This window comes from Capsicum annuum, chromosome 12, assembly GCF_002878395.1.
Source record: "Capsicum annuum cultivar UCD-10X-F1 chromosome 12, UCD10Xv1.1, whole genome shotgun sequence".
Taxonomy (NCBI): domain Eukaryota; kingdom Viridiplantae; phylum Streptophyta; class Magnoliopsida; order Solanales; family Solanaceae; genus Capsicum; species Capsicum annuum.
Genome location: NC_061122.1, coordinates 148,409,289 through 148,424,155, shown reverse-complemented (window position 1 = coordinate 148,424,155; position 14,867 = coordinate 148,409,289). Strand labels below are relative to the sequence as shown.

The following is a 14,867-nucleotide window of genomic DNA, read 5'->3' as shown; positions in this document are numbered from 1 at the left end:
TTACCTTAACTTTCATAGTTGTACACCTCTTCATCACTTTCATGACAAACTTCTTTCTTGGACAGTTGCTTGATATGTGTCCCTCTTCGCGGCACTTTTAACACTTGATCGTATTAGATTGTTGCTTATCATTATTTTTGCTAGAAGATGGTGCCTTTTCATCTTTCTTTGCTTTAGAGGGAATAAACTTTCCCTCCTCTTGGTGTGGAGAACTTTTTGATATACTTTCTAGGCGAGAATAAGACGCGGCTTTATAAGACTTCTTGGTCTTTATTTATCTCTCAGCTTTCAAGGCAAGTGTTTGAGCTTGATCTATTGACCAAATTTGTTGTATGCCAAGACGTTCTTGGATAGAATCATTGAGACCATTGATATAACTTGCGACTCGTTGGTCTTCATTTTCAGAAAGATTGCACCTTACTTGTAATCTTAAGAACTCCTCTGTATAATCAGAAACAGATTTATTACCTTGAACACAGTTATGGAACTGTAGGTACAAGAGTTGATCATAATCCACAGGCAAGAACCTAGCCTTTAGAAGTGCTTTCATTTGTGGCCAGTATCTTACACGATTTTCACCCTTCAAACGAAGCTCTTCTTGATGACGATTCCACTAAGCTCCAACACCTCCTTTCAATTTATATGCCACCAATGGTACTCGACGATCTGGAGGGATGTTCATAATCTTAAAGAATGTCTCCACCCCATAGATCCAATCAAGAATTCAATGTTTACATTACCATTGAAAGATGGGATTTCAGCCTTAATCTTGTACATATCTCCACCATTTGCATGACCTCTTCTTGGTTGTGCATAAAGATCATGTTCCTCCACATCATCTTCCTCTTCCACATATTGAGCTCGATGTTGTCTCCGGTTTCTGGCAACACCTCCTTGATTGTTTCTCACTAATACAACTTCTTCAAACCTCTTAGTGAGTTCTTCACGAAGAGTAGCGATTTGTTGATCCAATTTTTCTTCTAGGTTATTCACCCTCGTAAGAAGATCCTCCATTTCTCTGATATCAAACTGATGTAGCACAATGTTTAGAGGAACTCTCTAATGTGCTAAGTAAAGTAAACCACACAATTTGTTGAAGGAATAATTTTAACGTGTGGTAGCGCTTTAAAGACAATCCGAATCCACGGATAACAAGAGCTTAATCCAAAGCCCTTAAAATACAAGATCTAATCCAAGATCTTAAAAGAAAACACAAAGTTTCATTAATAGAAGAGTTGAACTTAAAAACTACATAGCTAGAGGTCATTGCCTCTATTTATAGGCTTCAAACAACTCATTGACAACTCATAGTTGACAACTCATTTTCTTAATTGCCAAGTATTCTAGAATTATGTAAAAGATAAATTTGACAACTAGTAGCAAAATTCAAATTGACTTTCTCTTTCTAGAAGTAGCAAAATTGATTTTTGATTCATGAAGGTTCTAGACTAGGTTTAGATTTTTAATGTTCCTCATCATCAAGTTGAATTGTCTTTTGATTTTTTGTTTTTGGTGTTAGCAGACTTACTCAGAAGAATCTATTGATATTATTGATGTTCTGAGTAGCATTTAGGATAGCAGTTTATCTTTGAATACCTGAAGTGCTTTTGTAAATATGGTTTCAGTACAACCTGTGTACTGTTTTGTCTATTAATACAGACAAGTTACCAGTTTCAACTATCAAAAAAAAGAGAAGCACTAATATGGGGAAAACCTTAGTCAGTGATCTCTTGCAATGAGGAATATAACAAAGTTATTGTAGGTTTACTCATTCATCACTAGCAATGAAGAATATAACAAAGTTATTGTGGGTTTGTTAAATTAATAAGAATTTTCTGAAAGTTAAAAGTTAGCTAGACCTGTTTTTTTAAGACTAGTTAAGTTCCGAAATTTTCAGCGGTGAATATGTTTTCTTGGAAGGGATTTATATTAATAGTTTTTAATATATATTTAGAGGTATGGACTGCGTACATCTTACCCCCCCAGACCCCACTAGGTGGGAATACACTGGGTTATAGTTATAGGTAGAGTTATATTTATAGTAATTATGAGAAGAAAAGTCCTTCATTACACCAACAAAGAACTCATCCTTGACGATTTCCCGTTCCTTCCTTGCCGAGCTGCTTCTCTTAGCCATTCGATGCTTCCGCCTTCCCTTTCTACAATATACCCCTCCTTTCCAATCACTAAAGAAAAATGAGACCATTAAAACCCCTATCTAAGTAAAGCTTTGTCTGTTATTTTTTCGGCCCCAGGGGAGTTTATTCAACACATTCCCTGAATGTCATAAAAGATATATATGAAGGAACCGTCATAGTGTAGAGAATAGTGGTAGAAGGTATAACTGAGTTGCTAACTGTGGATTCACACTAGGGATCATCCTGTATATACCCTATTTATGATTGAGCTAATTAACAATACAGTATGAGATTACATGGCATATGGTACTTGCGGATGATATTGTGCTAATTGATGAAGCTACCAGGGTGTTGACAATTAGCTCATACTTGTTTACCCTAGTTATGGATAAGCTAACGAATCATATAGAAGATGGTATTCCATTAGCTATTTTCAAACAATATTGTGCTTATTAGCAAATTAGCTAGGTTGTTAACCAATAACTTGAACTATGGAGATGTATTCTAGAGAGTAAAGGTTTTAGACTAGGTAGAAGTAAAATTATATGTACTCAGATAAGAAAAGTAATTTGGGCGAGACAAGGCGGGAACTTTGATGCCTAATGCAAACTAATTCAGATATCTAGGCTTGATGTTCTAAGAGAAAATATTAAAAGAAGACACTACACGTGTAAAATAAGATGGTACCGGGGTGCTATGTGATACACGTATAAGAACAACAATGTTTATGATAGTGAATACTAGTCTTATAAATTTCAAAGTACATTAATGCCTATTGTTTCTTGTTACTTTACTATCTCTTTTCTAGATTGTTTTTGTCTTGAACCGGGGGTCTATCGGAAACAACCTCTAACTCATCTCGGAGATAGTGGTATGGGCTGCATACACTTACCCTCCCCAGACTCCACATTGTTAGAATATACTGGGTATGTAGTTGTTGTTGTATAAATTTCAAAATACCCACTAGATGAGTGTCACAAAAATGTGAATATTAAGATAGAAGTATGGTTATTTCAAGCTTAGACAAAATTAAAATGGCCACATCCTGCACAAGTGTAAGCAAATATAGAGGAGAAAGTGAGAGTGTTGCTTAAATTGATTTGGTCATGCCCTACGCCGACCTCTAGATGCATCGTTTTTGTAGAGGTGAAACAGTGGAAATCAAATGTGTTAGAAAGGGACAGGTTAGACCTAAATAACATGGAAACAACTTTTCATGAAGGACCCACAATCTCTTGTAACCCATTTGGACCTAGCTAAAAATAGAGCTTAATGAAAGTAAAAGATCAATAGTGATTCTACGTAATTGGGATTGCGTTTTAGATATGTAGTACGTTTACTTTAGCTCCAATGTTCAGTAGGAAACTTTTGGTCCGTTCATGTTAATATGTTTACTTTAGTGTCCAATGTTCACTTGGAGCCTTTTGGTCTTGTCAGAGTCTTATATGCTAGTTGAAATATAGAGAACTTTTTGTGTCATAGAAAAAATTCTTGTGATGGGCTTAGCAAGCTTTATTTTTTAGCGACAAAACAGTAAGGATTCATTAGCCAACCCCATCTTACTTGGGATTGAGGTGTAGTAATAGTTGGTTCGCTGTAATATACTTCTCCTACACTTGAGAGTCCTAGAAAGAAAACAGGGCAATAGATTGTAGAAAAGGATGAAAATAAGATTCTGAGGGGGTTGTTCACTTTTATCATAAAGCAAGTAAAGATTGAAAGCTAAGCGATCGCTTTTTAACAAGGATAAGAGATAACAATTCCGGGATAAATGTGTTTTTTTTTTCACGCGTTTGGTGAAATTTTTATTCTAGTATAAGGAATCCCAGTATTATCTAACCACAATTGTGAAGTATTATTTTCACACGACATTTAATGTGGAACACAATTGCTGAACTAATCTCGGATAAAACAACAAAAAATAACAACGATGCTCTTCTCTGGGTGAAATTTTTTATTCTAGTATAAGCAATCCCAGTATTATCTAACCACAATTGTGAAGTATTATTTTCACACCACATTTAATGTGGAACACAATTGCTGAACTAATCTCGGATAAAACAACAAAAAATAACAACGATGCTCTTCTCTAAAACTCTTCCCTGAAGTCTCTCTTGAATCCAAGTTTGTCTAGTGTCTAGTGTAAAACCAAACACTTGTTCTATATCATTTCCAGTATATCCAATTTTACTCCAATGAGCCAACATATACCAATGAAAACGTTTCCACTAATAATACTGCCATTATTTAATCCCCACATTACCAATCAATGATCTTTAAAAGGATAACGAAAGCTCATTTATAATGAGGCAAATGATTTCCATTTAGTCTGTCAATTTTCTAAAATTTGTATTTTTTTCTTTGAAGTTATTCTATGTACTCTGGGATAGAAACTTGATGCTAATGTTTTTTTGCTTTCCATAATTGTCAAGTGGGCATTTTATGTGATTATTTCCTGATTTCTTCTAGTGTTATGACAAGTATATTGTAACTTACATGGTATTCTTGATTAAAAAAAATTACATGGTATTCTAAATTCTAGAGATTTTTTGCTGCATAACAGTACTGTGTTTCCTGTTTACCTTTGTTTACTTCAGAGGATGTTTGTTTATTTTGTCTGGGAAACTACTTAAAAATTATCATTGTCTTATATCCAATCCAATCTAGGTCGAGGAGATTGGGGACATAAAAGACAGTTCTGTTGATCCAAATGAAAGTGAGCTAAATCTTTCTGAAGAGCAGAAGAGGAAGTTTAAGAAGGTCTGTTAATGGTATATTCTAGTTCTTTTCTTTGACATTGATACTTCATTTCTTGAAAATATGGAGATGTTTATGGCATTTTTTCTTCTTTTTCTCTTTTTTTTTTTTCTCCTGAAACATTCCTTTCTTTTAAAGAGCCCAATGTCTGTTTGTGTCTTATTTCAAATTTTCTGCTGATGAGAGGTGACTTCTGGTGCTGTCACTGGGCTGTTGATTCCATTGTTAACAATTTTTTTTTAACTTCTCTGTCTTCCAGGTTAAAGAGGAAGATGATCTAAAAACTGATCTGAAGCTTCACAGACGTTTACAACAGAGAAGACGCAAGAACAAACAGAAATTGGTAAATAGCATGCTCTAAAATTTTTAGCATCTAGTAAGTTTCTAGAAGTGTACCATCTGTGAAGGGCTTGAACCATTGTACGTGAGGGTGAACTATTATGAGCAAAAGATCTGACCTCTGGAAATTCACTACTTCCATGGAGGGACTTCACATCGCGACCCAACTTTTGTGCCGCGAACGGTGCTTAAGCTTGGTCAACTAGCCAGCCTACCCATGTGCACAACAAAATCCAATAGTTTCCTCTGTTCCCAGATCATTCCTATCATGCTATCAGATAATTAATCACCACAACATAAATCAATGGCACTAACAATTGGTTTTCATGATCAACCGACACAAGACTCGTAAAATCAGTTCTTCAATCTTCAAGACTGTCTAATGGAAGCATAACTCCAGAAATATGTTCAAAAAATCATAATGAAAAGGTCCAACAAAATAATTAAAATATACTGCCCATGCGTAGCAAGTGTGAGGCTTACTCTGAGGGAGATCTCTACTAGCAGTCACACATTTGGTGTGGTAGCACCCATCAGCTGGGGAATCTGTATATAGTGAGAAGAGGGGGTTGGACCTGCCGGCTGGTGAGTGGATAGCTTAACCATAGCTGTATTATCAGGGACTAATATATGCATACATATAATATGAAAAACTTGCTCCTTCCAAATCAAAGTAACATAAGGTAAAAGTTGACATTACATATTAATATCACAAGTAATACTTGCAGTTTCATTAAAATAGTTTTACATCTCAAGTTACGAGCCAAGGCTAGAATTGATATCGAGCCGTCACTATAGTCGTCAAAGTAGCTGTCAAGATAAGTTAGTGCATACGGTACTTGTTGCTACTTGCTAGTTCTTTTCCTCTTAAAACGGGAGGCACAACATTGTTTTATGATCATTGCTATATGCGAGGTGCGCTAGGCCTGATGATTTCAGTTGTTACATAATGGTATTCTAGTAATGCTGCTACCCGTTAGAAGTATGTCAATATACTCACCTGATACAAACATACACATCAACTTGTATATGTGCATTTTTTCAAAAATCACTTGATCATAGCATAGTAATATTGAAGAATAGATCATATCTCATGTGAATATTCAACATTTTTACATTATAATGGAATCCATGTTGTCAAAATAATTTTTTGCTAATTATTGTATCTTTAATATAACTAGTCCCAATGCAATAAATCACTTTAATGCTGGAAAACAATTTTCAGAGCATGTTATTGTTGAAAAGCACAAGCTAAAGAAGAGCCACCTCTCACATTACTAGCTTCCTTGCCCCAAACCCGTGTTTGTAGGCTAAGCATTTGCTTGTTCAACAATTTAGAATCAATCAATATCAAGTTAGGTGTTATTTATTTGAAAAATATCGTAACTATCTACTCAAGACAAACTATAGTCAAATTCCCAGTTGTATTACCTATATTCAATTAGGGTAACTACCCAAGGTTATTCAATCGGTATTAATCCACAATTTGCTATTCTCGCTTATCCTCACCTTATTCAAGTCTGAAATATTTTTAATTTTATTAACTCAAATTGTCAATGGTTCAAATTTCTAACTCATTATCATTGTCAATGCGTAATTTAGTTTACTCATATCAATTGAATAATGAAACCACTCGTTTTGGGTTGGATTTTACCTGTTAATGCCCAATAACCCAAAAACCGTATGCATAAATGACTTGTTTATGGTAATAGATTAACATTACCATTTGAGCTTCTTCCCAAATGTTGAAATTTGAAGAACAGAGAATTTCCAATGGTGAAATCCCCTTTCTAAATCCTAAATTCCCTTATGTCAACGGATGGTTGGGATTATAAACGGTGTGCATCAGACTATCTAGTGTTCTCTCTCTCTCTCTTTTGATAATCGAGAAATCATTAAAAAATGCACTTTAAGAGATCTATAGGTAATAATGGCATCCAATGCACTTTAAGAGATCTATAGGTAATAATTGCATCCCCATAATCGCCCTGACTCAACGAGCTATGCTCTTACCTCCTAACCAGAGCCTTGGTAGCTAGCGTTTTCTATATTAAAATTAAGATGGAAAAAACAAGAAGATAAAAAATTCTGAAGAGTAGCTATTATTATGCGCCCTTCATAATTGGACAAAGGCAAAAGGTTGAATGTTGAATTTTGTGTTACTCATTTGAGTTTGTGCATGAAATGTACTTCATTGGGTGTGCTATCCGGAATTGCATTGTTGTATTTGTATATGACTACAATACTAAAGAGCTATCGAGGTCTGCTCGTTCACTCTGTACCTTAAGGGGTCATTTGGTTTCTAGTAAGAAGCAAGTTATTCATATATTAATTTCTGTATAAGTTATACAACATTTGATAGCTAGCTAGGAAATAAGTTTTTCATGTATAAAATTAATACGACGCTTGCTTTGCAATTTAGAAACCACATAACTAATACATGTACAAGTTGAGAGGGAATTGGTGTTATCTTATATGGAGCAGAAGACAAAAAACTAATCCTCGCATAACTAGTACTTCATAACTAATACCCACATAACTAATGCTCACATAACTAATACCTACATAATTCTAACAAATTGCCAAATGAGTCCTAAGTCTCCTTCTTCTGGCAGTAATGTTGTTGAAGGTAAGAACGGCTATGCAAAATATTCTATCAAATTGGAACAGTAGTAGATTGCATAAGCTTTACTGTTTTAATTTTCTTCGATCCCTCCATAGATTTTGGCTTTTGTTCTTTTAGATTCTACTTCATGTGGTACGCTTGTTCTGTTGACCAGGAGGAGATACAGGAAGATACAACAGATCCAATCAATGGTTCTTTATCTCAAGATTCTGGCTTCGACACAAAAATGTATTCCACTGTTAATGACGGGGATGCGCCAAAATGCAATGAAGTTACGTCGGTTATTGATGCCACAGTTTCAAAATGTCTACATGAATTTGATGCCCAGGCCAAAGGGTTGAAACGCTCACACAACTCTGAAGAAATGGAGCCTCAAAGTAAAAAGTCTTGGATAATTACACTAGATAGTGATGAGGAGGATCTTCCTGGGAAAATGTTGTCTCCTACATGTAGTTTGAGTGAGACAGGAGATCTATCAAATCCGCAAAGGGATGGAGATAGTGTGCTTCCTGTTAGTTCCCTTCCTGCATGCAATGAGAAGCAAAATTATAGCTGCACTGCCTGTGATAAAGTGGCTACTGAAGTCCGTGCACATCCTCTTTTGAAAGTTCTAGTCTGCGTCGACTGCAAAACTTCTATGAAAACAAAAATGCAGGTAAGTTATAGCCATCCTTGCTTAGTTGTAATGAAGATAGTTTCAAATTTATGCAATCTATGTGTTAATAGCATCTTTGAAAACATTAGCTGCATTTCTGTTTAGATGAGTTAGGATATTGCTGTAGTGTTGGATAATATGCACGTCTTTACCTGTTATTCTTAACTAATGTTCTTTGACTTGAATTCTGTCCAATAACAAGATGTAATGATTCACAGTGGTCTGTTTTTTCTCACTCCATATCTTGTTAACATTGTACAGGATATTGATTGCTCAGAATGCTACTGCAGATGGTGTGGGCGTTGCAGTGATCTTTTAAGCTGTAAATCATGCAAAAGGTTATTTTGTAGTGTGTGTGTAAGGAGGAACCTTGGTGAAGAAACTTTATTGGGAATTAAAACATCTGGTTGGCGATGCTGCTGTTGCTCCCCAAGTATCCTGCATCCGTTGGTTTCAGAGTTGGAGAAGATCATGGAATCTCAAGGTTTGGTAGATTCTAGTACAGACACAGATTCAGATAACTCAGATGCTGATGTCAATGGGCATAGAAGGTACGCCATGTACTTGATAACCATGTAAACTGTGTATCCTACATCATTAAGTTGCAGATCTTTAGGTTTTGATCCCGAAATTTGTCTTTTTTTTGCATTATCAAGGCAATCAATAGTCAATTAAGCTCATGCAACATGTGTGTCTGGGCGAGCTACTCTTTAGTTTGATGAATTCTTAACATGTAGCATATTAATATCAAGTTTGAATTCTCTAGACAAATAGATTTTATTTTAAGCAGTTTTACCGTGGTCTTGGAAAATGCTGTCTCGTGCCAAGTGAGAAGTGTTGTGACGAGGGATTATTAATGCTTGATGTGTTTTCTCTTCTCCCACTATCTTTTTCTCGCGGTTGTTGATGAGACCAACGAGAGTTTCTCTCAAGCTTTTTGTTGAATGTTTAGTTTGAAAAAAGAGGGTATTTTCTGCCTCATATGTGGAGGTCTAAACACCCAAATGGACTTAAAAGTTTTATATTTGTATTTATGCTCTGTAATGGTTGATGAGCCTCCTTATTTTCCAGCGCGTTTTCTGTTTTCATCTCTCTACTACAAAATAGAGTGAGAATAGTGTAAGGGCTTTGCTTCTTAGAAATATAATAAAATAATGGAAGGACTATGTTTTCTTGAAGCAGCACCAAGAGAAGGCGTAAAAAGAAAATTAGAAGAATCCTCGAAGATACTGAGTTAGGGGAAGAGACAAAAAGGAAAATTGCAATCGAAAAGGTAAAAGTTCAAGCTATGATATGTTTTCTGTCAATGCTTGCTTCTCAAGGAGTCTATTAATGTCCGTATACTTGCAGGAACGCCAAGAACGCCTCAAATCTCTAGGAGCAAAATTTTCAAGCAAGACTATGTTCATGGATTCTGGGAATTATTGCAAAAGCTCGTATGAAAGTGGTGGCTTGGAAATGCTTGGTGATGTTGAAACCGGTTACATAGTTAATGTGGTGAGGGAGGAAGGGGAAGAGGCTGTCAGGATTCCACACAGCATCTCAGAAAAACTGAAACCTCACCAGGTCTCCTTCTATGCAGTTGTTGGTCTTGTGTGTGTTAACTTCTTGCCCTCTCAAGTAGTATACTGATTTCACATCGCAACAAGTTTGATATTTTGAAGTTTTCTAAGTATTGTGAGTAGGGGTGTTCATGGGTCGGTTTGGATCGGTTAATGGTTAAAACCATAATCAAAACCAATTTAGTCGGTTTTTGAATTTCTAAAACCAAACCAAACCACAAAAAGAAAATAACCGTCGGTTTGGTTCGGTTTTTTTGGTTATTGACTAGCCTACTCCAACCATCTCTAGAATAAACTCCTTTTTTTAACCCATAGAAAAGAGTATCACATTGAACAATTTTTCATGAAATATTTGAACAGTGATGGACAAAACCAACATTGAGATGAAAAGCACCAGTTTTGTATTGTAGGCACTAAGATTATCCAACAACATACAAACACATACATGTACATTGTAAAACAGAGCTTTGTATTCTGTTGCAGTGTACTGCAAAAAGAGATAGAGTTGGGCAAACTTGAGTTATCTGTTTACTTTATAGATTAGTTAGGTGAGCTAATCATATAGGGAAACGATTGAATAAACAAGGAGACATAAAACTACCATTTGAACCAGGGACCATGGTAACTCGTATTGTGAAAGCTGAAGTAGAAAAAGTGAGGTAGGGATTGTAGGTTTAACTTGTTAGTAATAGTAGGTAGAGTTGGGCTTGGGTTTGGGGCTTTGGGCAATTGGGCTAAAGTATTGGTTGAGCTAGACATAGATTAAAATTTATATAAATAACATAAATACCAACCCTTTTGGAAGTAGTTACACTCTCTCCCACTTTTTTAATTACTTTACTCTCTCTTCCTATTAATATACATAACATAGCCGACATATACATAGCATTTTGTGTATATGTTGGGATTTTTGTAATATATTTAGGGAGTTGGGATTTTTTGTAATATTTGAAACATAAGTTGTGTATTTGTGTAATTTTTAGTTAAAATTTAGTTTTAGATTAAATTTAATAAAATATTTATATTTTATTTATAAATTATATATAAATAATTATAACACATATATATAAAATTTATTGGTTTGGTTTGGTTATTTTCACGGTTATTTTTTAAGTAAAACCATAACCAAACCAAATAGCATCGGTTTTTAAAAATTTAAAACCAAACCTAACTAAACCAAACCAAACATCGGTTTTTTTAATCGGTTTGGTTCGGTTTACGGTTTGGTTTGGTTTTTAACCAAACCCATGAACACCCCTAATTGTGAGTAGTACTTTGGTATGTTGCAGGAATAAGAAAGTTGACTTTCCTTTTTTTTTTTCCTTCATCACTAAGATCTTCTCCATCTCATGTGTACTTTTTTTCATTTCCTTACATAAAGAAGATAATATTTCACTTCTGGCATTCTACCCAACTTATACATCTAGTGTTATCAACAACAACAACATACCCAGTGATTTCCTACCTAGTGGGGTTTGGGGAGGGTAAAATGTATGCAGTCCATATCACTACCTACAAAGTGGAGAGGCTTGTTTCGATATACTCCCGAATCAAGACACAGAGATAGTAAATAGGATCGTAATAGAACATGAGACAAGATGAAATAACAGAAATAAGACACCCACAAAGTAGTACGATACATTAACAAACTGCAGGCACCCATCTCCCCTAACCCACCTAATTGGAGAGTCCATCCTATGTGCAAAGTCCTACAATTACTAGCAAGGCTACCCCAAAACACACCTAACTATTAGCTACGACACCCATACACTAACCTTCTAACCTGCTTCGTGTTCTCCATACTTTCCTATCTAGGGTCATGTCCTCAGTAAGCTGTAATTGTTCTATGTCATGTCTAATCACCTTACTCCAGTATTTCTTCGGCCTACCTCTACCTCGCCTGAAACCATCCAAAGCTAACCTCTCGCACCTCCGAAGCGGGTCATCCGTGCCCCTTCTCATCACATGCCCAAACCATCTCAACCTCACTTCCCGTATCGTCCTCCACCGCGGCCTTTCCCACCTTCGCTCGAATAGTCTCATTCCTAACCTTATCTCCTCTAGTAAGTCCACACATCCAACACAACATTCTCATTTCCTCCACTTTAACTTTTGGATGTGAGAGTTCTTGACTGACCAACACTCCACTCCATACAACATGGCCGGACGGACCGCCACTCTATAGAATTTGCCTTTAAGCTTGGGAGACACCTTATCGTACAGAACTTTCGAGGCAAGCCTCCATTTTAGCCACCCCGCTCCAATTCGGCGCGTGACATCCTCATCAATCTCTCCATTTCCTTGAATCACAGACCCAAGATACTTAAAACTATCCCTTCTACAAACTACCTGCGAATCCAACATCACTACCACCTCATCCTTATGTGTCATGTTGCTGACCTTATATTTCAAGTACTCAACCTGAACCCTTTTGACTCCGGGGTTTGTCCCAAACCTCCAATTTATCATGAACACCTCCTTGGGTCTCATCAATCGAAACTACATCATCCGCACTAAGAGTTGGTCCCTAGTGCAACCCTATCAAAACAGGAAAATGCTCTGAATCCCCTCTTATTGTCCTCACCCGAGTTTCCGCTCCATCGTACATGTCCTTAATCGTTCTGATGTACGCCACCGGGACCCCTCTAACCTCCAAGCATCTCTAAAGCACCTCCTTAAGAACTTTGTCATACGCCTTCTCTAGGTCAATGAACACCATATGTAAGTCCCCCTCTCTCTATGCATCTCCACTAGTCTCCGCACAAGGTGAATTACCTCTGTCGTTGAGTGACTGGGCATAAATCCGAACTGATTCTTCGAAATAGACACGCTCATCCTCAACCTCCGCTCAACCACTCTCTTCCAAATCTTCAGAGTGTGACTCAGCAACTTAATGCCCCTGTAGTTGTTGCAACTTTGAATGTCGCCCTTGTTCCTGTATAGAGGAATCATCGTACTTCATCTCCAAGCCTCGGGCATCTTCACAGTCCTGAAAATGCCATTATACAATTCGGTCAGCCACTTCAAACCTGCCTCGCCCGAATACTTTCAAAAATCCACCGGGTTCTCGTCAGGTCCCATCACCGTACCCCTACGCATCGTACGAGTAGCCTCAAAGACCTCCTCAACCTTTATACGTTTACAATAACTGAAATCATGACACCCCGCAGAGTGTTCCAGCTCCCCTAACACAATGTCTTTGTTCCTCCGTCATTCAAGAGCCTATGGAAATACGACTGCTACCTTGTGAACGTCCTCTACCAATACTTTGCCATCCTCCCCCTTGATGCATTTTACTTGGTCAAGTTTACGGACCTTCCGCTCCCTAGCCTTAGCAAGCCTATACAACCTCTTCTCCCCGCCTCTCTCCTCTAAACCCGCATACAAGCTCTCAAAAGCTGCTATCTTAGCTGCCGTAACTGCTAACTTAGCTTCCTTCCTAGCAAACTTGTACTCTGATGTTATCAAAAGCAAAAATAAGAAAAAAGCTTTAAGGTCCATTGGGGCTGCAAGTGCACATAAAAGGTGTGGTTTAATGAAAAAAGGTGCAAAGGGAGAAAAATTACGAATATATATTTCAAAGACTACAAATTATAAGCATTAATGACAAATATATGAACAAGAAGTTGAATTTTTTTTTTGGATAAAGTGAAACTTGTACTCTAATGTTATCAAAAGCAAAAATAAGAAAAAAGCTTTAACGTCCATTGGGTCTGTAAGTGCACATAAAAGATGTGGTTTAATGGAAAAAGGTGCAAAGGGAGAAAAATTACGAATATATATTTCAAAAACTACAAATTATAAGCATTAATGACAAATATATGAACAAGAAATTGAATTATTTTAAGGATGAAGTGAAATATCAATTGTTTATTGTCCCCTCTTCAGAAAAGGCTCATTGGCAAGGGAAGCGTGCCTTGAAACCTTGATGATGATACTAGAGCGCACATTAAGTGAGGCTAAGTGCTTAGCACGTTTTGAGCCTCACGTTAGGGCTTAAGCTTTCCTTTGGCAACCCTATATGCATCTAGAGGTCACTTGCCCTTTTGACATGTCACCCTAAGGGCACTTAAGTAATTTGAGATTTATTAGTGTCAACTTCCACTTCTATGATTCTAGGCCCTACAAACAATATGCTTCTTAGGACTTGTACTTTAGGAACAAGGGTTGTTTGTTTTGTTAAACTGAATTGCTTTGTTATTTTATTGGACAAATTTTTGTTTTGCATAGCCTTCTGTTCATAATTTCGGAGCAGCACTGCAAACCTCTGGTTCCTTTGTCTCCATCATCAAAACCTTAATAGTTACTTTGAAGCAACAACAACATACCTCGTGTATTCCCACAAAGTGGGGTCTGGGGAGGGTAAAGTGTATGCAGTCCATGCCACTACCTCAGATGAAATAGAGAATGATAGAGATGCTATTTCCGATGGACCCCCGACTTATGACATATAACAGTATGACAATCAAAAACACAAAAGCACATAACAGGATGGGATAACACACTACTAGATAATAAAGGAAATTAGACACCCACACGGTACTACTATAAACTATATATCTAACATCATAGACATCACCAATACACCATGACCAAGAAACTCCCGGCGCAACTACAAACAAAACACTCTTCCCTGCTATAACAGCTGAACTCCTACCCACTAACCCTCCACCCAAATCCGAGTCCTTCACACCTTTCTATCAAGGGTCATGTCCTCCGTAAGCTGTAACTGCTCTATATCATGCCTAATCACCTCTCTCTAATACTTTTTTGGCCTACCTTTACCCCCT

General features: G+C 36.8%; 1 protein-coding gene across 1 annotated transcript in view; it reads left to right on the top strand.

Moving 5' to 3' along the window:
* The window catches only part of LOC107850211 (protein CHROMATIN REMODELING 20), an 83,540-nt gene that overhangs the window by 10,998 nt on the left and 57,675 nt on the right, over positions 1–14,867 (top strand). Inside the window, 6 exon segments of the mRNA XM_016694625.2 lie at positions 4,806–4,898; positions 5,155–5,238; positions 8,015–8,515; positions 8,777–9,066; positions 9,698–9,788; positions 9,866–10,081. Of these exon segments, the coding sequence (XP_016550111.1) occupies positions 4,806–4,898; positions 5,155–5,238; positions 8,015–8,515; positions 8,777–9,066; positions 9,698–9,788; positions 9,866–10,081 (1,275 nt within the window).